Source organism: Fukomys damarensis, unplaced genomic scaffold, assembly GCF_012274545.1.
Source record: "Fukomys damarensis isolate Sample0158 unplaced genomic scaffold, DMR_v1.0_HiC HiC_scaffold_32, whole genome shotgun sequence".
Classification (NCBI taxonomy): Eukaryota; Metazoa; Chordata; class Mammalia; order Rodentia; family Bathyergidae; genus Fukomys; species Fukomys damarensis.
The window spans coordinates 588,369-615,885 of NW_022900944.1; the positions used below are offsets into that span (position 1 = coordinate 588,369).

A 27,517-nucleotide genomic window follows, 5' to 3' on the forward strand; every position below is an offset into this window, starting at 1 on the left:
CAAAACATGGACACAATCCAAGCATCCATCACCAAGTCGTTAGATGAACAAAACATAGTTGACATACAATAGAGTATCAACCAGTCTTAAAGGACATTCTTTAGACAAGATGGATGAAGCCAGTCACACAAAGAGAAATTATTTACAATTTCACTTACAAGAGGTACCTAAGTAATTATATTCACAAAGACAAAGAGAATGGTGGTTGCCAAGTACAGAGGAGAGGAGGGAATACAAGTTTTTTAATGGGTTAGACAGTATTACAGATAAAGATAAAGTTCTGGAGATTGGTTGCAAAATAATGTGAACATATTCAACATTACTTACCTGTAGGTTTAAAGATGCTAACAAGGCAAATTTTATGTTATGTGTATTTTCTCACAAACATTTAGAATAAAAATTTATAGCAGTAGTTCATATTACAGAGACAAGTTTTCTCTTTCTTTCATTTAAAAAACATGTATTTCAGTTGGACAAGTAGGCTCAGGGGATGTGTGAGGCCCTGGGTTTAATCCCCTGCTCTACGATATAAAAAACAAAACAAAACTTTAAAACAGGGGCAACGTTTAATATCTAATATATAATAGATTCCCTGCTATACCTACAGACCCTGAGTCTAATCACTTGGGAGATTACACAGAAACGTAGCAGATAGACAATTACAGTGTAGTAGGGACTACAATAAAGGCAAGCACAGATAGTTAAAGGGGAAAAAAGAGTATAAGTACTTAACAATAAAGGAAAGTAAAAAAGTGAAAGGCTCAATTTCAAGGAGAAAATAGCTATTAGCTAAAGATAAAAGACATGGGAGTTGGTAGGAAGAGGCAAAACTAATGCAATTCTATATTAATTCAAATACACAAATGGGAAAATAAAGGGATTGAATAAAGCTTCAATATATGTTCTGAAATAATGTATACCAGTTGCTATACATCTGTATATATCTGATAAGTTTTATTCCTAATATGTAATAGTTTACTGACAATAAATGTTAACCCAACATGATTCACATTTAGAAGAATTTACACACACACACATTTTTTTTTTTTCCTGTACCAGGGTTTGAACTCAGGATTTGCACTTGCAAGGCAGGCACGGCATCACTGAGCTACATTTCCAGCCAAATTCAATATTCTTGAAGTGTAATACAGGTCAACCCTAGTATTTGTGGGTTTCACATCCCCATTCTCTTGTTACACGTCCTGATTCCCAATCAACCAAAGTTGGAAAACATTAAAAAAAAAAAAAGACAAAAACAAAAAAAACAACCAAAAAACCTCCTAGGAATTATAAATAATCTACAGATGGGTTAAGTATACAGAAGGATGTACAAAGTTATATGCAAATAATACATTATTTTATAGAAGAGACTTGTGCATCCTGAGTTCCTGAAACCAAACTAAGGGACCAATGCACCAAAGGTTAAGTCAACTGGAAATTCTATTTTCTTTTCAGGAAAACTGTCTGAAAACCTTCCTAAATTGGATAATACTCAATAATTCCATAATCAATGCCTGTAAATCCCTGTTAGACACAAAGATGAGATGCATTTCAACTTGCCTTGAATAATCTGTTTGCATTTGCCAATTCACCATCAAGGGAAAAATTTTTTTTAAAAAACCTACACGACTAAGTACTATTTTAAAAATTACTTAGCCTTTGTATTTTTTTTTAAAGCAAATTGTACTCAGAGGCCTGGTATGCCCAGTACTGGAGAAACTGAAACAGACTGAGAACTTGAGCACAGCCTGGACTACATTAGACCTTGTCTCCAAAAAAACAAAAACAAAAACAAAACAAAACAAAAACAAAGATACCAAGATCTTTTTTTTTTTCATATAAAGCTAAGTACTATTTTACAGCTTGGCATTAGCAGTATGAAAACAATGCTGGGTAAATCTGTTCATGCCTTAAGCAAGAATAAATCCAGAGCACTAAACTATTCTAACAGTTGTCACTGTATCCTTCATATATTTAAAAGAAAAAAATTTTATTAGTACATGCTTGCAGTATATGCAGTTTACAATCATCTTGGGGAGTGGGTATGTGTACAGCTTGGTTCTTTTTTTTGTAATCCCCTTCCCACATCCCTCCTTCAAACTGCCTTTTTTATCTTTGTTTTTGTTGATATTATTAACCTTATCTCATGATTATGATATATATTTATATTCATTGAGGTTACCAGGTTCCTGCACTTAGCATTTCTTTAGACTACTTATTTCCTCTTCCTCTTCTCTCACCAACATTCTCCCTCCCATGTGCAAAAGATCCATATCCTTGGTGCCTTCTATCCATTCTCTATTGTGTTCTTTTTTCGTACTCTGCCTCTCTCAAAGGAGATACTGTACAGTACAATATTTAAGTGTCTGATTTCACTTAATGTATTTTCCAGGTGTATCCATTTTCCTACAAACGTCTCAAATTTGTCTATCTTTATAGCCAAGTAAAATTGCGTTTATATATATGGATACATTTTCTTTATCCAGCTATCTGTTGATAAGTACACAGGCTGCTTCCAGGATTTAAAAATACTGGTATGCATGGTTACTATATAGTATGATGTCTTTGGTTATCTGAGAAAGACACTCAGATGGAAGATAGCTAGGTCATTAGGAATTTTCGTTCTTTGAGGAATTTTTTTATTTTTATTTATTTTTGTACAGGGGATAGAACTTGGGACCTTGCATTTGAAGGCAGGCAGCAGAACCACTGAGCTAAATCCCCGGCCCTTTGAGGAATTTTTATAATGGCTATACTAATTTAGATTACACCAACAATGCAGAAGGGTTCCTTTTCACTGTAGCCATGCCAGCATTTGTAATTTTCGATTTCTGGATGACTGCAATTCTTTCTGGTGTAAGACGGAATCTTAGCATTAATTTGCATTGCTCTAATGGCCAAGGATATTGAACATTTTTTTATATATTTGTTGGCCATTTGTATTTCTTTCTCTGAGAAGTGTGTGTTCATTTCACTTGCTCCATTTTTTGCTACATCTATTATTTTAGGTGGTCTAAACATTTTGAGTTCTTTATATATTCTAGGTATTGGTCCTCTGAGGAATAGTTGGCAAAAAAATTTTTCCATTCTGCAGGCTGTATCTTTACTAACTGATTCCTTTGTTGTGCAGAAGCTTTTTAATTTGATGTAATCCCATTTGTTGATTCTATTATTTCCTGTGAAACTACAGTTCTGCTTAGGAAATCCTTTCCCACAACTATGACTTCTAGAGTTTTCACCTGTTCTATGCATCCTTTATTATCATCACTTTAAAATAAAAACAATACCATTTAAGAATGTCCTGATACAATAATAAAAATTACATTCGCATTAAATTTCCATCTATTTATGAGACTTTTTCATATTGTACATGTAATAAAACATTTCTAATGCATATGCATAACAAAATACAGTGTTTAGGCAACTTTAAACTTTTATGTGAGCTAGTGACTCTTTCATGGAACATTTATTTTTACTTGAAAAAGTAACTGATACCATTTTTTTTCTTTTTTGTTGGTACCAGGGATCGAACTCTAGACCTTGTGCGTGAGAGGCAGGTGTGGTGCCAGAGCTAAATCTCCAGCCTGATTAGTTTTTTTTTGGAGGGGAAAAACTAACAGTTCTAAGCCAATTGCTTAAAATTTGAGTTTTCAGGGGGAAAAAACTAGCAATGTTAGAAAGCTTTCATTTGTTATTGTAACCATGACAACTTCCTAAAAAGACTGATGAATTTGAGATATATCAATGAATTCTCCCACCACATGGGAGGCTGAGGTAGGAGGTTCACCAGTTTGAAGCCAGCAGGGCTACACAGGGAGTTCAAGGTTGGCATGGACTAGAGACCTCAAAACAAAATTAAAATCCTCTAGAAACAAAACAAAACAAACAAACAAAAAACTCAAAGAAGCTAAGGCAAGAGGATGGCAAATTCAAGGCCAACCTGACAACTTAATGAGATTTTGGCTCAAAAATTTACAAATTTTAAAAAAGTGCTAAGGATGTGGCTCAGTAGTAGTTCATTTGCCTAGCACAGTTGATGCATGTTTAATCCCCATAGGGGATTGGGGGAATGGGGTACATACAATTCCACAGACAATGTTAAAAGACATGATTTGGGGCTGGGGATTTAGCTCAGTGGTTCCACCACCTGCCTTAGAAGCACAAGGTCCTGAGTTCAATCCTCAGTACCAAAATAAAACAAAAAGTCTTTCCCCAAACACTTCCCTACCTCTGCTGCCTTCAGTGATTAACAACATACCTAAAATATAATGCCTAAAAATGAACCTGAAAAGATAATCCTAAAGAAAAAGATAAAAGAATTAAATGAACTCTGTACAGGTAAAACCACAGATGGTCAATAGGAAAATGTTTTCAAAGTTCAATGTAAGAAATGAAAATTAAAAATAATTAAGAAACTTTCATAAATCGGACTGTGACCAATCTGGCTGGAACAATGCAAAAGACTAATAATGCTAGTTTAGTAAGGATATAGAAACCAAGACCTCTCCAGCTATTGAGTCTTAACTGATCAAGGAGAGAGTAATTTGGCAGTTTCTGCAAAACTTGTTAAACAGTATTCTTTCTCCTAGGAAATCTGAAATTTAAGGTTGTAAATTACAGCATTATTTGAAAATAAAAACACTCTCTTCCCACCAATGTAAGCCTGATAAAACACGTGACTGGATTCACACAAACACATGGCTAAAACAATGAGACAGAATCTACACACACAAATAAAAATTAATAGTATTAGTGATGTGCTTACAAATACAGTGTATACGGGTATACTTAATACTTCTGGAACAATACAAATTTAACAGTGCCCTGGGGAGTAAAGTAAAACAGCATTTGAGAAAACCAAGTACTTTTATTTTATATACTTGTGCCCCATTCACTTAAATCATTCTTATAATTACTAAGGGTTATTTATGAAGAAAACACAATCTTCTGAAATATTTATAAAAAGTAAATAATGAGGAAACTACCAAATTTGAACCAAAAATCATCTTGTAATATTTTTCCAAATAATATTTGCTATTTTACACAAAATACAATTTATAAAAAAACTAGAGACTTAAATAGACTTTAAGATTTGTTTACGGAAGATGAAACTTTTCAAAAATCTCTCCAGCTTTTTTTCAAGCTGTGAAGATCTGATTACTTCTCTCCACAACATCAAGACCAAGAACTATATTCAGACAACCAGAAGCTATACAGAGTTAGAAGAGACCACCCCACTAACCAACTTAAAACAAATAAGCAAAAACACCTTCAAGGATATTAGTTCTGTTACACTGAACTATACAAATTTGCTATTCAATGTAAGACATTAGGCACAACGCTTTTCTCAGAAAGGATTTTACTCTTTAGGGACTATTTGATCTTTGGTGTTCTACTAAATGACAAGGTCCATCAAGCACACTGACTGTTCCTCATTGAAGGATATTTAAACTATAGGACCTCCTATGAGAAAACTTCATGAAGTATATTTGGATTATCATGTCAACAGGTCTCCCACAATAAAGAACAACAATATTTAAACCACGGCAGGGAAATTTTATTTTTAAATATAAATGAAATTAAAACTATAAACAGGCTTGCATGCTCTTACAAGCAAACAAAGTAAAGGATCTGCCCTGAAAAAAAGTAGAATAAACCCAGAAAGTTCTCACAATGTTTCTTAGCTGTTTTCTTCCCACATCAGCTTTTCATGGAATCAAGTTAATTTTCATTACACAATCCAGGAAAACAGTAAGTAAACACATAAATATAGTGAAAAAGAATAGCTATGTCAAGAAGAGGTATACAGTGAATACTACTCTACACTTACCTATAAAAATTCATCTTAATATCTCTTTTTTCATTTTTTTGGAGACAAGGCCTAAGTAGGGGTATGGCCTCAAAATCATAGCAATCCTCCTGCCTCAGCCTCCTAGATTCTGGGATTATAGGCATGTGCCACCATGCTTAGCTTTATATCTCTTTTCTTCTTCTAATGTGTTTCTTAAATTCCACCAACCAACCTCCAGTTTCCATATCATCTACCTGTCCTTCTGCTCTTACTCTATACATCTGCTTATGTCCTCTGCACTCTGCTCTTCTATGTATTCCATCACCCATACTCTACTAGAAACCTTTCCCTAAGAAGTATTTTTTTTTAAAAACTGTCCAACCTACTGGATATTTATTTTAAGATTTTGCTTACATAAAGTCTTTTTGGCACATATACTGTTATATATTAGTTTTAGAAAAAAAATTTTGTTTCCATGATGTCCTACTTTGTCCTAACCTTTGTATCTATACCATAGCTATGCATTTTTGCTTCAATAAAAATCCCCTTATGTACTGAAATCTCATCATTTACTACTATGGCTTTAAATAATCAAACACTGATGAACTTCACCTAGCTCTTTTTTTGGGGGGTACTGGGTATCAAACTCAGGTCCTTGTGCTTGTGAGGCAAGCAGTGGAACCTCTGAGCTAAATCCCCAGTCCCATTATGTAGCTCTATATTATATGCTCAAAATTAATGCACAAAATTGTTTGCTGATCAAGGGTCATCCAAGTAAAAAATAGAACTTTCAACCTAAACACATCTGAAATTAGTCTTATCTAATTCTGCTTTTCAAACTTGCTGTTTTCTTTTCAATTTGTTACCTAAATAAAAAATGTAGGTGTCAAAAAGCTTACCTGTTCTGAAGAGGATGTTTAATATAGTGTTCTGGGTTAGCAACCTCCTGATTAGATTCTGTTTTCTCCTCTTCTGCAGGTGGGGGATTAGGAGTAGGAGTAGTTTCCTAGTGGAAAATAACATAAAAAACTATTTTAAATTTCTGAACATTATCTATGGCAGCAATAGTCTAACATATTTGATCCAATGGTGCTGATAATAGAGATGGATATTAACATGCTATGTGAATCAGATGTACGTGTAAAAAACAGTTCAAACCAGATAGGTGCTAAGTACTCATTTTTAAAAATTAATTTTACTGGTACACTTTAGACATACATGATGATAACATTCATCATAGGGAATTTGTACCTGTACATGATATATATTAATTCTTTTTTTCTTTCCCTCCTCTCCCTCTAAACCTTCTTCCCCTTATTTACAAAAGCTTTGTTTCCATTTTCCATTCTATTTTTCCTTTTCCCTTCCTTTATTATCCCCTCCCCATTTGAATATTTTCTTCCTACTACTTCACAGTAAGTACTCATTTTAAAGAACACAATTTTTCACAACACACAACAAACAAAGGAACTTGATTCTGCTCACCTACAAAATCACTCAGAGCAAAGACTATGTCTTGATTTTGCTCACAAAGTATTGTCAATTACTACAGTACTTAAACCGGTAGGTTATTTTGGGCCTCATATTACTGGTTACATAGAAAGAATGAATATCCTAAAATTTATATACAGTACTTAATGTCTTAAAAATCAATCATTTTTACCAGCATTTTGTCATCAATTTACGTCTTCAAACAGATAATTACTAAATGTCATTTCCTACCCCATTAGTTTAATAATAATGATACTGTCCAGACAGATGCTGAGTCACAATGGATAAAGAAAACACAGCAGAGTGGGAAGTGGACTTTGGAGGACAGATCACCAGAAAAAAATGAGCTGCAGAGAAGCCCCAAAAGTCTGTGTAAAAACCCCTCATAGGTCCTAAGGCAGTGATGGCTAAATAGCCCACTGCCCATGCAACAGGTTCCCTACTACTGTGTTAACTCTTAAACTGGCATGTTCAGGTGTGATAGGATGTGTGTATGTGGGTGTGTGCACACACGTGTACGCATGCGCTCCAGTGTTAACAGAAAACAGCTGAGTCAAAAATTCAGCAGTTGAGCCTTGTATCGTGGCACAAGTCAATAATCCCAGCTCTCCAGAGGCTGAGGCAGGAGGATCACTTTGAGTTTGAGACCAGCCTGGGCTATGTTACATAGTGAGTTCCAGGTCAGTCTCAATTACACAGTTGAGACCTTGTCTCAACCACCCCCCAAAAAAATATCTATATATCTATATCACATATATATCAGCAGCTGACAAATGGAGTTCAGAGACAAAGAGGGTAAGTGAAAACCCTCAGGTTTCAGATGAAATCAAAGAAAAAACACAGCCTAGGAATGCAGATCATGCTATTATGAGTAAAATTTAAGACTGATTTGTAAGACAAAACTAAAATACACCTAACAAATGTAAAAACAAGACTTGTTAGTACCAAGGCAATCTATTTATCAATTAACTGTCTCCAAACATTAAAGTCTACATTCTTTAAAAAATAATCTTCAGCCTCTATAAATATTTACTATCATATCTGGTACCGAAACACTAGGGAGGCCGAGAATTTTTTAAAAGTGACTAATGGTCAAGAGATTAAACTGTTCATGAAAAAGATACCCAGATAAGGAGTAAGCAAAGATGTTAAAGCTATAAATATTACGGTAAAATAAAGAGGGAGAGAATAAAAACAATACAGTATTTGAAAAGAGAAATCTATTTTTAAAAAAACAATCAAACAGATTAACCCTGGAACTGCCAACTACAATACCTGATATTAGGAGTTTATTGAACAAATGATAATAGACTAAGAGTAGCAGAATTAAGAATTATGAAGACAGGTCAAAAGAAAACATTAAAACTAAAGAACACAAAGGGGAAAAAATAGGTTGTAATGTGAAACATGGTTAAAAGATTCCAACATGAGAGAGAATAGGACAGAAGCAGTGCCTAAATAGACTTTATCAACTCTGATTTTTAAATCTCAACTTCATTCAACCAGGGAATTGCAGTATACACATAGAAACTACACCTGAGTATATCAAGTATAGTCACAAAACACAATTTTTATAGAAATGACGGTAACAGCCAACTTCTCGACTGAAACTATAGAGCAGTAAGACAACAAAATGTTATCTTAACTGAAAGAAAAATTTTCATCTTAGAATTTAATGCATAGGAAAAATATCCTTCCAAAATTAAAAAGAAATGATAGTCCCAAACAGACATACCATCGCACCTACTTTCCAAATCCTCCCCCAAAGTGGATTCAAAATAAGAGGAATACCAAAAGAAAGCCTTACACCTGGAGGAGTAGGATCCCAGATCGGCATGTGGACAGGTAAAAAAGAGAAAATATCAAAAGTATATAAAAGATTATTAACAGCTTAAAGGTGCAGTAATACTATAAGGTTTTAAAACAATGATAGATATAACCACAGTGTTGGGTATACAGTCTGTGAGACTGGGTATGCCCATAAAAGATTTTAAAAAGAAAAAACGGGTATGTTCAAAGCACACACTATGTAAATATCTCTCATCCAAATAGTTGGGATCAGAAGTGCTCCAGATTTTTATTTTATTTTTTTCAGATTTTGGTGGGATTTGTATATACAAAATGAGATATCTTGGGATCTAAACATGAAGTTCATTTATGTTCCAAATACATGTTCCAAACAAAGCCTGAAAGTAATTTTATATGGTATTTTAAATAATTCTGTGCATTAAACAAAGTTTGTATATTAAAGCTCAGAGAATTTCTTCCCCTGGTGATACTGAAGAAAATAAGCACTGTACACCTGCATGTAGACTGGAACCTCTCATAAAATCAGGATCACGTCAGTACTAGAAAGTTTCAAGTTTTGATGTTAAACATTTAGAGCTGTAAATTCTCTTAAATGTACAGTACTCATAAGCTCAAAAATCCTCTCATTATAAACTATACATTTACTTAAGCCTTACTTATCTCAGCACATAAAAAATGAAACCACTTACAATGTGAATTACAAATGTTACTGACTCAAAAACGTCATTCTATAATTCAAGGCTTTCTATTCTTTTCTGTAATTCCATTTTTTTCACTATTATAAGAATAATAGAAAAATAACACAGTATCAAGTCTGAACACATAGGAACTAAAAATGGGTAATAAGGAGCGAAAACATGTCCCACTTCTAGAACTTAAAAAATGGCTGGGAATGGTGCTGCATGCCTGTACTCCCTGATACTTGAAAGGCCAGGCAGAAGAATCACAAGGTTGAAGCCAGTCTGGGAAACTTGGCTAGACTTTCTCAAAATAAAAAAACAGGACATAGCTCAGAATACCCCTGGGTTTGATACCAGTACCGTACACATGCATGTATGTACACACACATGCAAACCCACACCCACACACATACCACACACACACAAATATTCTTCTGGATTAAAAGGGCTGCTTTACGTGATATGGTCTTTAAGAACACAATTCTGCCACCGGGCGTGGTGGTGCACTCCTGTAATCCCAACACTCAAGAGGCTGAGGCAAGAGGATCACTGTAAGTTCAAAACCAGCCTGGGCTACATAGTGAGTTCCAAGTCAGTCTCAACTACGTAATGAGACCCTGTCTCAAAAAAAAAGAACACAATTCTGTATATTTTCCTAGAAAACCTTTTGATTTAAATACAATTATGCAACTACAACATATCAAAACAAAATGTATTTTACTTTTAAAAGAATAATAAAAATGCTTTTGGGTAACTCTCCAGTTAAAGATGTACTTTGATTAACAAATCTCTAATTTGTTCAGTTTAATTTACTAAGTACAATTTAATATAAATAAAATTTAAACCGAGTAATGCCAGCACTCAGGAGGGTGAGTTAGGAGGGCTGCCAAGTTTGTGGCCAGCATGGGCTTCATAGTGACTTCAAGGTCAGCCTGAAATATACAGTGAGAAACCCTGGCTCAAAAAAGTTTGTAAAAGTAAATGAATGAATAAATAATTTAAATATTTGAGATTAGACCCTCTCTTAAAAATTTTTTTAAAGGCTAACTTAAAGGAGGCATATGCAATTTTAGATTAATCATGAAATGGATCACAAAGCTATCTGATGTCTGTACCATCAACAAAATTCTCCTGAAACTCCTTTACAGGTTGGTTAGTTATTTTTAAACTGTTTCAATCAGATATCTTTTACAAGACAAAGGAGCAAGTAACAGAAATAGAATCAATATGGATATGTGTGTTAACTAAAAAACATTTCAAACAAGTTGTTTTAATAATTCAAACTAACTTTTAAGATTGCTTTCTACAGTGCACAGATTCAAAGTCCCAACCATATTCCCTTCTCTCCCAACTCTGAAGCAGAGATCTCTCCCAGTGAGCAAATTTCCCTGAAAATTACATCTTAAATGTCCATTATTTTATTATATTTCTAGGTTTGCAAATCATCAAAACAAAAAAGCTAAAGCTAATTTAATAATCATGGCTACTCTCAAAGTAACCTAAAAAACAATCTGCCCTTGAAAAACCACTGTGTAACTAACACATTTCAGTTGGCTAGAAAAGGGTGCTAGAATAAAGCAAACTATGAGATGATGCTGTGTTTATCTATAAGCTGTATAACTAGTATACTAAAGAAGGTTCATGAGACCAAAGACAGAACCAGAATGGTAGGCTGGAGTGGCACTGTGAAAGACCTCAAAGGTCAGGCTAAAAGCGTACCTTTCATTTCGTGGGCAATGGAACTCATTAACTGGCACATCAAAGAAAATAAATAGGGACAACATGTGAGGGAATAAAAAAAGATAGCAGGTTCATATGCAAAGTATTAAACTTGGCTTTAGATTTGCTGAGTTTATGAGACTAAAATAAAAATGTTCACTATTGTAATTTATTGGTCCCAGGGCTCACCAGGCTGCCACAGCAACAGAACAAAGTTAATAGAGAAGGGGAAAAAAGTCAAGCAAGAGTTGGACAAGTCTTAACAATTGGCTGCAAAATATGAGAAAATGTAAAAATGGAACTAAAATGTTTGAAGGTGGGGAGGAGAGGAGGGGGTGAAGAGAAGGTGGGGACAAGGGGAAAAAATGAGAACCAAGACCTGTACAAGATCCCAGTAATGAATGTAACTGTACTGTCTACTTAGAATGTACCAATAAATTCAATTTAAAATTTAAAAAAAAATTGGCTGCAAAGAATCTTGGGCAGCTTTTTACTTCATCCTGCAAGAATCAGCACACATTATGAGGCACTACATTAGCCCTGTGGAGCAATTCTAATATTATACAGCTAAACATTTCCCAAATCTCATACTATTTATTTCTATTGTGCTTTCTCTAATAAATCTGACTAGATTTTATATTCTTCTCATCATGTTCAAATTTATGTATTTTGCTTTAGATTCCAAAATGTCAATGTAGTTGGACGTGGTGGTTTTGAAATTTCTCTTTTTTTTTTTGGTATCAGGGATTGAACTCGGGACCTCGTGCTTGCGAGGCAGGTGGCAGAACCACTGAGCTAAATCCCTTGCCCGTGGTTTTGAAATTTCTTACCCTTAACCCAAGCAATGCAAACGATCTCTTCTAGAAATAATTATGGTATCTCCTTCTCCAGATATCCATTTATGTCCCCTATTTCCTTCATACAACAAATTACTTTCAGGAACTTGCAGGATCCCCCACTCCATCCTAATTCCAGATATCACCTAATCCTTTATTTGAAGTATGTGAATATCAACACAGCGATGTAGCTGCTGGCTCTAATAACAATCTGAAGCAGTAACTCAAAGTGTGGTACAACAGACTATGCCAGTCAGCAACAACTGGTTACGGTCTTCAAGGAAGATTAAGCCAAGGAAAACTAAACACTTAGGAAGTTTACAACAATCTGCTGCTAACTTTGTATCTGTTGAAAGTAATCAAATTCAGGCCATATTTTATATGCATTTTTCTCATCCTACCTTCATCATTTTACAAAAGTAAAAGATCAGTAACCATTAAAAAAAAAAGAACCCAAGACCACCTGTCATGTAAAGGTACAAGATCCCAATAATGAATGTAACTGTACTGTATACCTAAAATGTACCAATAAACTCAATAAAAGAAAAAAAGAACCCAAATTTTCACGAGAATATGAGATACACTGGGTAGAGTCACATAGAGCCATGTTATTCAGAAATACTTAGTAGCTCTGCCATTTAGTTCATAATTTGAGTATGCAACAATTCCCTTGTGACTCAGTTTTCTCATCTTAAAATAGCATTCTAGCACTTTTAGAATTATTGCTGGTATTAAATGAATCAACAAAGCATTTAAGTTGTCTCATACAAATTTATCCTTAATGGAGGAATGATGTTAAAGCTCATTCAAGTTAGTTCTTCTAAAAATAAAATTCCTGGGCTGGGGATTTAGCTCAGTAGTTCCGCGGCTGGCCTTGCAAGCACAGGGACCCAAGTTCGAACCCCAGTACCAATAAATAAATAAATTAATTAATTAATTAATTTCCTTGGTCTGATTGGCATAGTTCCTTAATTATACCTTTTCTTTTTAACTTTTAAAAGGTCCTCATTCAACTCTGAGTACAGTGAAAAAAAATCTAAATATTGCAAATGTATGGTTGCTTAGTCTACAATTATTTCTTCTTGGCATACTATGTGGTCAGCAACAGTGCTGGGTATACTAATTGATTCATTTTAGAAAGAAAAAAATCAATTTTTATGTATAAAACATATAACTTTTCTCTATTCCCCACATTATTTCTATTTTTGCATCATTTCTATTTTTATCTGATGTTTCTAGATAGAAACTAAAAGGAATCACCTTAACCCTTCCACAGCAAGTTATCTATGATGCCATGAAGTTACATATTAATCCACATAGCATCTTCTGTGGTTCCAAACGATGCTGCAACTGACAGTCTTTGTATACAAAGATCTGATTTCATTACTACAATTTTTCTATGATAAACAAGTGCAATCCCAGACTTACCAATCCTTGATCTATCTATTAGGAGGCAATATTTCCACACCTTGGATCCACTTCTAGCTCTGGTAATCTTTTAAGTACAAGAAATTTTTAGAAGAACAAAGGGGGGTTAAGTGATTTAGGACAAGGTAAAAAATTCTTTTAAGGGTCAGTTTTGAAAGGGCTATTGAAAGTTTTTAATGATAATTCAAGAGTTTGGCACTTAAGTAATCAACTATGGTCCAAAACCATTAGTAATCAATACTATCATTTGCTATCAGTGTAAGAGCTGGGAAAGGTAGAGGATAGGACTAACAACCAGATTTCCAAACTGGGAGTTCTGGATAGTCCTTTTAATTTTACTTTAGGAAATCTAAGAACAAAAGTTGAAATCACTAACATTCATATGTATGTAACATACTGGAGAAGGAATGTTAAGCTAAACTTCCCGGGGCAAGTAGCTCCAATCTACCCTTAATCCTTACACTAGACATCCCTCTAGCATCATGATACCACACACACAGTAAGTGGATACAAGAAGAGTGCTAGTTAATAATTAACCTGAAAATAACTACCTATACGTTACCGCACCTCAATAATTCTAATACCAATGCTTGCTTTTCTATAACACAAAATACATGTATAACTTCAATGCCACAGCACCAATGTAACAGCAAGACTGGCAAAACATCTCCATAGCACTTCCTTACATTCTCCGTCATTCCAATGTTTCTTTAGTTGACTGGAAATATCATCTTTGGCCATATTAAAAATGCCAATTGCAAAGACAGCTACAAGATTACCTCTACAAGTTAGTAACCTAAAAGTTCAGCTAAACTGAAGGCACCACCACATTCAATAAAAGGTATGAAATTAATAGCGGGATTGGTTTAAAAAGGAGGGGTAGGGGCCAGGGATTTGGCTTAGTGGTTCTGCTATGCCTTGCAAGCACAAGGACCCGAGTTTGATCCCTGGTACCACCAAAAAAAAAAAAAAAAAAAAAAAAAAAAAAAGGTGGGGGTGGGAATTTAGCTCAGTGGCTCTGCTGCCTCCCTTATAAGGCAAGCAGGACCTTATAAGGTGCCAAGTTTGATTCCTGGTATTAAAAATATATATATATATAAAAAAAGACGCTGCTTTATGATTTTGGAAATTATTAACATAATCTCTCATACTTCATCCAAACTATGAGTTTTTACTTGACAGGTAATACCTATTAAGCAGCTGCTACCAGGCAATGTGTTATATTCAAGCCTCAAGATTCTGGGAAATCACTTTTCTTATCACTTTTAGGACAAACTTAAACCCTTCAAGGTTAGCCCATCTTTGCTATATTTTGCATTACAATCTAGGACCACCGGGGTTTATATTCAGATACACCATATGTCCTGGTTTCATATATTTGTTGTTTCAGCATAATTATTTCTAGCTTTCTCATTTACTCTCAAAGACGCCCAGGACTGGACAATGAATTATACGGTTATCGTGGTACTCTTTCCATGTAGCACAATCCTATGGTATGTATTCTGCTCCACAGCCTCAGTCTCGACTCCTTCACTTTCTTGCCAGTGCATGACACTGCCAACAAATCAGTAAAAAGGTATGAATGGTACACACCTTGCTCCACCCCTATATGTGAAATCCCACTATAGGGAAAAAAGCAAATAAATGCCAAGAATTAATTATAGTATGTTTATATTACTATGCAAGACAGCATATTAAATGCCAACTAGTCAAATACTAGCACACACAGATATAGATGAACAAAAACCCCTATTACAGATACAATTACTTAGGATGTTATTTAATGTACAAATGCAAATAGATTTTCATATTTTACTCTTCCTTCTCGAATCTAAGTGCTGAACTCAGTTCTCAGGTATCTTTTTAGCAATAGCAAATTTCTTACAGCACCATCCCATACAGAAATTAGAGAATTAGTGCACAAGAATAAGCAGAGCCTCACTACTTGCCTTATTAAAAAATTAAATCTTGGGGCTGAGGATTTAGTTCAGTGGTGCTGCTGCCTGAAGGGTCCTAAATTTAATTCCTGGTACCTGGCCCCCCCAAAATATTAAGGTTTGATGAAACATTAAAAATTTGCCACAATAACTGACATCTAAACAAGGGTAAACAAAATAATGGCAGCTGGAAGAGCTATGATTTATTAGGTTGTGTCTAGAAATACTTAAAAATTCAACAGATGTTTTAATCTAGTTACCTGGTCAAAATTAACGACTAGCACTGGAACCACAAGCAAACAGAGTTGACAGAGTATGTCACACTAAAGCAATCTGGATAGTGAGCAAACTAAATTACATTTTATTTTTTTAAAAACCCTACAGCTGGGCCAGGGATTTGGCTCAGTGGTTCTGCCACCAGCCTCACAAGCACAAGGACCCTGGTACAGCCAGGCATGGTGGTGCATGCCTGTACTCCCAGCACTCAGGAGGCTGAGGCATGAGGATTGCTGTTGAGTTCGAGACTAGCCTGGGCCACATAGTGAGTTCCAGGTCAGTCTCAATTACATAGTGAGACCCTGTCTCAAAAAAACAAAAAACCCTACAGCTCAAACCTAAATTTCTGATCTTCTAATACACAATTATAAACAGGTTCATTTTTAGCTACTAGTAACACTCGTAACCATTTTATTTTAAAACTAATTCTTAAGGGAATGTGGATGTGTGTGCGCCCGTGTGTGCACACGTGAGCAAGTATTCACATTTTAAACAGCTTAGAACAAGATTACAAATTAGATTAGAAGTGGAGCAACACAACAAATAAACAGATGTGTGATCTAGAATTATAAAAAGGCTAACAATAAAATGTAAAAGCCACTACTACTTAAACCAAAGGGTACCAGAATATTCATATTTTAAAATGACTACAAAGGTCTGGGTATGAAACCCAGTGGCAGAGTGCTTGCCTGGGTTCAATCACCATCAGTGGGGAAAAAAAGGTTTAAATAAAGTGAACATTATCAAAACTATAGTTGAAAATATATCCTTAACACTAAAATCACATTAAACTAAGAATTATACTAAAGAAAATTAGCTGGTTGAAGTAACATGGCAATTTCTACAAATTTCTATCAAATTTTTAAAACTTTGACAGGCCTGAGGTTTGCAATTTAGTGGAACAGTGCCTACCACATGGGAGTCCCTGGGTTGCACCCCTAGCACTGCACAGGGGTAGCCTTCATGAATAAAATTTAAAAGGCAAACCTTTTAGTACATGTGTTGTTGAAGCAAGCACTAAAAGGCAAGATTTTTAGTTTATCCAGGGTTGTTTTTTGTTTTGTTTTTAAGAGACTGGGTCTCACTATGTAGTTCAGACTGCCCTTGGAACTCACTATGTAGTCTGAAACTCCTCCTGCATCAGCCTTCTGAGTGCTGGGATTACAGGTGTGTGCCACCATGCCCAGCAGTTTATCAGTTTTTGTTTTCTGGGGTTTTTTTGCAGTACCAAGGATCAAACTCAGGACCCTGCACTTGCAAGGCAGGCACAGCACCACTGAGCTAAATTCCCAGCCCCTAAGACAAACTTTTTAAAGAACTTAACATACCTTTTAAACTCTCTGAAAAGCATAACTAAAATTTAATAAATTAAATTTTTAAAAATCTTTACATTTCAGTTTAAGCAAATGAGAGTGAATGCAAATTAGTTTTAATTAAGGATACTATTATACACTAAGAATCACTTTTCAAAAGAAAATGTATTTTGGAGAAACATATTTCTTTTTCTTTTCTTTTTTTTTGGTACCAGGGATTGAACTCCGTACCACTGAGCTAAATCTCCAGCCCCGAGAGATATATTTCTTCAAAAAATTAGACAATTAGGAGCCAGGGATTTAGCTGAGTGGTGCCACACTGCCTGCCTCACAAGTGCAAGGTCCTGTGTTCAATCCCCAGTAACAAAAAAAAAAGGAAAATCAACAATAGCCACTATTTCTCATGCCCTGAAGTACTGAGAATCTATGGCACCCCACAACAGTCTGTTTTTATCAGTGAAAAAGCTCTAAGGTTCACCATCATTGTGGATATGCATCCTTTTACTTTCAGGGCTTTAAAATAATGAACTCTCAAACCCACAAATACAGAAAGATCTATATTCTTTAACCTATTACATTACTAAGAAGTTACTTCCAAGATGTCAGAAAAGTCAGTTTTACATATTTTATCTTACTAAAGAAAAAAATAGGTATCCGTAAATCTATGGACACAACCAAAGGTAAAAATCAAAACAAAAAACACACGATATTCATGATGCAAGCACTAAATGTAATGTTTAGAAAAAATTATTTTTAAAAAGTAAACATATAAAAATTGAGTGCTTTGAGATCTATTACTTTAGTCCTAAATGAAATGTACTAAATAAAAAAAGTGAAATATTACTCAGCATTAAAAAGAAACGAGCTATCAAGCCATGAAGACAGAATCTAAAATATTACCATATAGTAAACTAAAATATTACCATACAGGCCTGGGGATTTAGCTCAGTGGTTCAGCCGCCTGCCCCAAAAGCACAATATCCTGAGTTCAATACCCGGTACCAAAAAATAAAGTATTACTATATAAACATTACTGGAGGTGTAGCTCAGTAGTGGAGCACTTTGCAAGCATGTGCAAGGTCCCAAGTTCCACTCCTAGCACAACAAATAGCTGTGTGAGACATATTAATAGAGAACACTTGACTGTTGAAATTACAGATCACTTTCCTCACACTGATCTAAATATTTTAAATATAACAAGATCACTACATAGCAAGACCCTGTCTGAAAAACATTACACTACGTTCAAATATATACCTACACTATTAAATGATGTTAATTCTTCCTGAGTTTAATATCTACATTCTACATAAACAGAATCAAAATACTAAAATATAACTACCAGTGTACTCTAACAATCTGCCAATCTCTTCCTGCACCAGTATCACATTTTTAAGTTACCTGTTTAGTAATATTTTTCCTCATGGTAGAGCAAGTTCATTTCCCTTCTCTCTTCCTTTCAAAAGAACTTACTACCAATTCTCACTTGTTTATAACTCCAAATAAACTTCACAATCATTTTATAAAACATCAGCTGGCAACTTTCTATAAAAAGCTTAAGAAAGAAGTATATCAGGGCGGTAATTATCACTTACTCCTCATTTTTCTTTCCCTACAACCCTTTAAAATATAAAAATCATTCTGTAGGTAAGAGGCCAAGGTATGCGGAGTCCTGAATGAAATGCAGTGTCCCCACCTAGCATGCAAAGATTTTAGTATTCTCATTTCATTTATATTGAATGTAGGAAATTCAAGAATTAACATCTTCATTAATTAAAGTTCTCCTTTTATATACCACAGCAGAATTCTACAGTTTTCATGAATTCTGCATATTACTTGTTAGGGTCATAATTTCTAGAGACTTGAACCTAGCAAATTAATGCTGTAAATTACTTACTAGGTTTATGATTCTTGGTACTTTTTGCCAGTATTACAGAAAAGCTGCAACATCATACAACTATGTTACTTTTAAAATGTAAATGAGAATTTAAAAAAATGTAAACGTGTCCTTCCTAGTAATTCAATAATTTAAGTTTAAGCAGAGCAAAGCTAAGCAATGAACAGTGTACGACACATGAAAAGCATTCAAACAAATGTTTAACTGAATGATTCTTACTCGCTCTCAAGAGTCTCCCAAAAACTGTAGCATAGATCTTTTTTAAATACCATAGACAGAACAAGAGAAAACGGGCAAGGAGGGAAGCTGGAATGTGCATGGGCAAGTAGTAATATGTGTAGCAAGAGCCTTAGAATTGCAAGCTGGCAGCACCCTTTAGAACTGGGAGCAAAGAAAGGAATTAAAAAGAAGTCTCCAAAGGCTGTTCAAGAAGCACCTAAATGCCTCGATCTCTTCCTGCTACTCCAAGCTGCAGGGATTGCTGCCTTAAGTTGAAAAATAAAAAGAAAATAACCATCCTGGAGGAAACAGCCAGGGAAAGAAAATGCCTTAAAAATACATCTATAGGACTTCCTGAAAGATGGTGGGGTGGTGAGCAGGAGAGACAGAGCCTCTGAGATTTGGGGTTGACACTGGAATATAACAGCGGGAGGAAGAAAATGGAAATGGGTCCCTGGGATCCAGGATGAATCTGAAGTGAGAACTGAAGTCCACAGGGAAAATGAAGAGACCTGCACATACACAGTGACTACTGGCAACCCCAGAGGCCTCCACAGAGAGACACACCAGGGTAACAGAGCAGCGGATGCAGCACACTGCAGTAGCTAGTGAGTTATTCAGGTTCAGACATTCCCCCAGGGGAGGGCAATTGGCTGGTAGCCATCTTGAAGAGGGCCCAACTGAGGTTGGAACTCAGAATAGCTAAAAGCCAACTCCATTTAGTGGCTCCCAGGGTCATGGTAAGGATGCTAAGTTCAAGTTGGCGGAAGGTACAAAGCTACTGCAGATTCACCAAATCTGGTTCTAGCCTCACAGCCAGAAACCAGCCTGAACTTCAGTAAAACAAAGGTGCAGGCTTGCTAGGGTTAGCCACTATCCCATGGCAAAGCTACAGATGGCTTACTGAGATTATTCAACTTGGATCTGGACTCTTGTTTGTCCATGTTTTCTACCAGTGACGACAGACATACCTTGAATTGGACTTTCTTTTTCCCCCTTTTTGTTTTTTTATTTTTGCTTGTTTCTTGATTGTTCTTTTTATAAGTGTGAACACAGTTTCTAGTTTTATTTTTGCTTCTCTCCTGTCTTCCCCAGTTTCCCAAAGTTTGTTTGTTTTTTGGTACCAGGGATCAAACTGGGGACCTTTTGCTTGTAAGGCAGGTGGTGGAACCACTGAGTTAAATCCCTGGCCTTCCCCCCAAACTGTGAAGATCTTCCTTTGTCCTGCAGCCTTGCTTCTAATCTCTTCCATTCCTCTATTTTTTCCTCTTCTAATCCCTTTTAAATCTTTTTCCCTAAGGGTAAAATTGCCATTTTGAAGGCTTGTTTGTTGTATATAATTTTCTGGTTCGTTTTAGATTTCGTTATATAACCACAAATCTAGTTCATATGGTTAGAGGTAGAAAATTAATAGTTACCACAGTTTGTCATTTTCTAGTCTGTTTGACACTACAGTTATTGCTGATTGTAATACTTTAGTCAAGGTGACATAATTATGCTAAACAGTTGTTCTTCCTGATATATGAAGATTGAGACTGCCTAAGGGTCTTAAAAAATTCTCTAGGTCAGTGCAAAAGAACCAGGGTCTGGGCCAAGCAGGCAGAAAATCCTCATTCCCAATAAACTGCGGGAGGATCTTGAAACAGACTCAAAACCCAAAAGCCAGCTATTCCTCAAAGACACCTCTGAGAAGTAAGTGATTTCCTAAGGGTTCTGAATACTGGCAATAAAGCTATTAGCCATAAAAGCTGACAAGCATCAACTCAAGAATTATACTTTAAAAAAAAAAAGAAAAAAGAAAATGGCAAACTTAAAACAGGATGCAATCCCCTCCCTACAGTGCAGCTTACCAAAGGCAAACCAATGCAGTAGAACAATCTGAAGGTCAACAACCTGGACTCCGAAATGGTTAACAGGGAAGTAACAAAGCAGATGAATAAGACTCTAGGAAAAAAAAAAAAATTCAAAGCAGAAATAATTTCTCAGATGACTACAGAGATGGTGAGCTTAATGAGACATGGTTAGCAACTCTAGAGCAGATACAGACAAAAAAAAAAACAAGAGGAGCTCAGGAAAATGATGGAAACCATGAATGCTTGGCTTAGGAAAGAAATACAATCCATGAAAAAATCAAAAAGATATCCAGGAAAATTAAAAATTTCATTGAAAGCATACACAGCAGAATGAGCCAATGTGAGTACAGAATATCAGATATAGAAGATAGGATTAAAGTTAGCAATCATGAAAAGAAAGATGTCTTAAGGGACCAGAGACATGCACACAAAATCAATCCAGCAGCTGCTACATGATGCAAAGAAGAATAACATAGGACGGATCAGAGTCAATGAAAAACCAGGAGATAGTGCAAACGATATTAGAACCCTATTCACAGAGGCAATTGCATAAAATTTCCTAAATAGGGAAAAAGAATTTGACACACCTAAGTGAGGCATATAAAATTCCAATTAGCCATATCAAAAAAATTTTCCCCAAAACATATATGTCAAGGTTCCAGAAATTCAACACAAGATGAATATTAAAAGCTGAGAGATAAAAGAAATAAGTCACCTATAAAGGAAGCCCATCAAAATCACAGCAGACTTCAACACAAACCCTTTAGTCAAGGAGAGCTACAAGTGAAGTACTTCAAGGCCTACAGGAAAAAAACCTCCAATCTAGATTGATGTGCCCCACAAAAGTGATGAATAAGATACTGCCATGACAAAGAACACCTGAGGAAATTCATGAACACCAAACTAGCAATCCAAAGTGTTCTAAAAGACATTCTAGAAAAAGATAACAAGGCTTACAATGCCATGAACCCCAACAAAATGAATCCACCAAGCAAAGCAAGAAATTAAACAGAGAAGAAGGGAATCAACAACAGCAAAACAATATGACAGAGTTAAGCCAATACATTACCAGTTATAACCATCAATGTGAATTGTTTCAATTCACCAACCAAAAGAAACAAACTGGGCCAGGAATTTAACTCTGTGGTTCCGCCACCTGCCTTGCAAGCAGCAGAAGGTCCCAAGTTCAATCCCCAGAACCATCCCCTAAGAAACAAATTGGTAGAATGGACCAACAACCAAGATCCAACAATAAAACTACATAGAAGAAACACATTTAATTAAAAAAGAAATTCAAAGACTGAAAGTCAAAGGATGGAATACAATACTCCAAGCGACAGGAACCCAGAAAAAAGCAGGGGTAGCAGACAAAGTGAATTTCAAGCCAAGACTGATTAAGTGAGACAAAGAAGGTTAGTACAGGGCTAGGGATTTAGCTCAGTGGTTCCACCACCTACCTCACAAGTACAAGGTCCTGAGTTCAATCCCTGGTACAAACAAACAAACAAACAAAAACCTACCTCACAAAGGGAGCCAATACAAGAGAAAGAGATAACAACCATAAATATGTATGAACCAAATACCAAGGCATCCAACTATATAAAACAAATATTTTTTTGTTTTGTTTTTTTTTTTGGTAGCAGGGTTTGAACTTGGGTCTTTGCGCTTGCTAGGCAGGCCACCAAACCGCTGAACTAAGTCCCTGGCCCTATAAAACAAATATTAATGCACATGAAAAATCAAATAAGGCTTAGCACAATTGTAATGGGGGACCTTAATAGCCCACTGTCACAAAACTAGACAAAAAAAAAAATCAACAATGAAATAGTACAACTGAACTAAACTGTTGAACAAATGAACTTAGTAAATGTCTACAGTGTCCCATCCCTCAACATCAGAATACACATTCTTCTGAGCTGCACATGGGATTTCTCCAAAACAGACCAAATACTAGGGCACAGAACATACTTAAGTAAATGCAAAGGAACTGAAATTATCCCATGCATTTTATCAGACCTTGGTGCAATGAAAATGGAAATCAATGGCAAAAGAAACCACAAAATCTCCACCCTCCTAAATAATCAATGGGTCACAAATGAAATTAAAGAATAAATGAGACCAGGCGTGGTGGCACATGCCTGTAAGCCCAGCACATCATGCATTTTATCAGACCTTGGTGCAATGAAAATGGAAATCAATGGCAAAAGAAACCACAAAATCTCCACCCTCCTAAATAATCAATGGGTCACAAATGAAATTAAAGAATAAATGAGACCAGGCGTGGTGGCGCATGCCTGTAAGCCCAGCACACAGGAGGCTGAGGCAGGCAGGAGGATCGCTGTGAGTTCGAGACCAGCCTGGGCTACATAGTGAGTTCCAGGTCAGTCTCAACTACATAGTGAAAGCCTGTCTCAAAAAACAAAACAAAAAAAATAATAATTAGATAGTTTCTACAATTAGATGACAATGCCAATGCAACATACAGAAACGTAAGAGACAATGAAAGCATTCCTATAAAGGAAATTTATAGTGGCTCATACGAGGGAAGAAATTATAAAGCTCACAGCTGAAACTATGCAAAGGAGACTAAGAAAATACAAAGAATCAATGAATTGAAGAGTTGCTTCTTTGAAAGATTAAATAAAATTGACAAAGCCTTAGCTAACCTTATCAAAAAAAGGAAAGACTCAAATCCTTGCAATTAGGAATGAAAAGGGTGAAATCATAACAGATCCTGCAGAAATCCAGGAGATCAATACCTACTTTGGTAAAATGTATTCTAATAAGATGGAAAACACAAAAGAAATGGGCAGATTCCCAGTTATATTACTAAAACTGAATCAAGAAGATATACTGCTGAATTCTACAAGAAATTTTGAGAAGGTCTAACGCTGCTACTTTCCAAATTTTTAAACGAAACTAAAGGGAAACACGACTCCCAAATTCATTCTTGGAAGCAAGCATAACACTGATACCAAAACCAGAGAAGGATCCAACCAAAAAAGAGAACTAGAGGCCAATCTCCCTGTAAACACAGACACAAAAATCCTCAATAACAAACTTGCAAACAATGCAGCAAAACAGCAAGAAGCTTACAATGGATTCATCCCAGGGATGCAGAGATGGTTCAACAAGTCAGTAAATGTAATACACTATATTAACATAGCCAAAGACAGAAATTATATGATCATGTCAATAGATGTAACAGAAAAAGCATCTGACAAAATCCCACACCCATTCATGATAAAAATCCTACCAAAAATTGGAATAAACGGTCATTATCTCAATTTGAAAAAGCCATTTATGACATACCAACAGCCAACATCATATTAAATGGATAAAAACTGAAAGCTTTCACTCTAAAATCGCGAATAAGACAAGGATTCTGGAAACATTAGCCACAGCAATTAGACGAGAATGAGATAAAAGAATAGGATAGGAAAGAAAAAAAATAAGTTATCATTATTTGCAGACGACATGATACTCTATATATAAAGACCCCAAAAACTCCAAAAGACTTCCCAAATTTTTAATAGATTTAATAACCAAACTCAGCATAGCTGAATACAAAATCAACACTTAAAAAATTGATAGCCTTCAATGTACATAATAAACTCAGAAATTACAGAAACACCTTTCACAATAGCATCCAAAGAAATGAAATACCTAGTATTCAATCTAATGAAAAAAGTAAAAAACCTCTAAATTGAAAACTACAATATTCTGGAAAAGGAGATTGAAGAGGATTTCAGAAAATGAAAAGATATCCCTTTCTGCAATTTGGGTAAGAACCACCAAAGTGAAAATGGCCAAATTTCCAAAATTGTTACATAGATTTAATGCAATCTCAATCAAAATTCCAACATATCTCACAGAATTAGACAAAATCCTAAACTTCATTTGGAACCAGAAAAGACCTAGAATAGCAAAGGCAAACTTGGACAACAAAGGCAATACACAGAGCATCAAAATCCCTGACTTGAAATTATACTACAGAGCTACTGAGGTGGGGCACCAGACCTGAGGATCAAGGGAACAGATAAGAAGATGCAGAAACAACTCCAGATAGGGCCAGGGATTTAGTTCAGTGATTCCACCAACTGCCTCACAATCACAAGGACCCAAGTTCAATCCCCAGCACACACCCGCCGCCAAAGAGAAAAGAAACAATTCCAGACAGTCAGCTAACCTATCTTTGACAAAGGAAACAAACACCCTCACTGGAAGACAGCCTCTTTAATAAGTGGTGCTGAAAAACTGACTTTTCACTTGCTGAAGACTGAAACCAGACCCTTATCTTTCACCATGTACTAACCTAAAATCGAAATGGATCAAAGATCTAAATATTAAAACAAACACTAAATCTGCTGCGAGAGAGTAGGTAGAACACTTGAGGACATAGGAGTAGACAAAGACTTCACAAACAAAGCCCATCCACAAGGGAAATTAGAAATAATAAACGACTGGGACCTTACCTTATTAAAAGGCTTTTGCACAGCAAGAGAAACCAAAACAGACTGAGACAACCCACAGTGTGGGAATTTTTTTTTTTTACCAACTATTCATCAGATAAAGGACTACTATCTAAATAAAAGAACTTAAAAAAAAAAATCAGATGCCCCAAATTTAAAGACCCAATTCAAAAATGGGCATCTGAAATGAAAAGACACTTTCCAGATGAAGAAACACCAAATAAACATATGAAAAAAATGTTCAACATCACTGGTCATTTGAGAAGTGCAAACTATAATGCTGAGAAACAACTTCAGAAAGAATGGCTGTCATCAGGAATTAACCAATAACAAATGCTGGAGGGTCTGTGGGGAAAAGGAACCCTTGTTCACTGCTGGTGGGAGTAGACTGGTGCCCACTGTGGAATCAGTGTGGAGATTCCTCAAAAAACTAAAATTAGAGGTTTGACCCACCTATTTTCTTGAAAGAATTAAAGCATCATACCACAGTGTTATGTACACACCCATGTTTATAGCAGCAGTTTATACTAGTTTATAAATCTTGGAAACAGTCCAAATGACCATAAACTGACAAAGGGATAAAGAAGATGTGTTTCTTTTTTATACAATGGAGTACTACTCCACCACACGGATGAGCATCATGCATGTATAGCTAATGGATGGACTGTGAGACCACACTCTTAAGTGAAGTTAATGGACACACACATTTAAATACCACATTGTTTCTCTGGTGTGAGAAACATCAAGTAGAAATAAGGACTAAAATGTGTAATATAGATACTAGGAAATGGGAAGGAAATATTCAAATGAGAAGGGGAAGGGGAGAAGGGGATGAAAAGAAGGGACATGAAAAAAGAAAATAGAATGAAAAAATGGAAACAAAGCTTTTGTATGTAAGTAGGGAACAGAGGTGGGGGATGGAAAAAAAGCATCAAGATATATCATGAACAGGTTCAAATTCCCCATGATAAATGTTATCTTTATGAATAACTTAAATACACCACTAAGTATTTTCTTTCAATACACACACACAAGCGCGCGCACGCAAAAAACCTCAAAGGCCTAAATCATAATTTTGTGTGCAAAACAATTACAGAAAGATATAAAACTGAAGACTGAGAAGACAAGAGAGGGAACAATGAGGAAGAGGAGGGAAGGGTTGAGATAACTCCTGGAAATTAAAAATAAGACACAAAAGGCTGGGAAACATGAAATGTCTTGGAACTAGGTTTGAGGTGAGGAGGAGGAGGAAAGAAGAATAATCCAAATTTTTCAAAGAGAAGAACAAAAGATGAAAGAAAAATATACCAATATATCTGTCAGAAGTGAGGGGTATAAGACACCATATTTAAAAGTCCAATGGAATACTAGATATTATTTAAGATGAGCGCCTGTTTTTTTTTTTAACAATTCCCTTTCAGAAATTTCTAACCACTTTATAACCGCATGACAACCTGGCTATAACAACAGTTATTAAAAGCCTACCTTTCTTTTCCAGGAAAAAAAAAAAAAAAAAGTCCAGCCTTTTGTCTTTCTTTAGCTTGGAGGCAGGCAAATTACAACTTTCTTTGGTTGTCCTGAATCCAGGTTCACCCCACTTCAGCCACCTCTACCACAGTGCCCAAGGTCTACCTCAAGATTAAAGTCCCAAACCCAAGGTGAACAGGTGGCAAAGTCAGCTCCCTGTCCTAAGGTCTGTCTCCATTAGAAAAGAATGTTAACAAGTGATGACATCAAGGCAAGCAGTTGCCTGAATGACCTAAGGATTACAGTGAAACTGACCCAGATTACTGAAG

The 27,517-nt window shown here is 35.6% G+C and overlaps 1 protein-coding gene across 2 annotated transcripts in view; it reads right to left on the minus strand.

Moving 5' to 3' along the window:
• Eif4e (eukaryotic translation initiation factor 4E) overlaps nucleotides 1-27,517 on the minus strand; it is a 47,985-nt gene that overhangs the window by 12,731 nt on the left and 7,737 nt on the right. For both annotated transcript variants that reach the window (XM_010640985.3, XM_010640993.3), the window contains exon 2: nucleotides 6,691-6,797. In XM_010640985.3, the coding sequence (XP_010639287.1) occupies nucleotides 6,691-6,797 (107 nt within the window). The remainder of the gene's footprint in view (nucleotides 1-6,690; nucleotides 6,798-27,517) is intronic.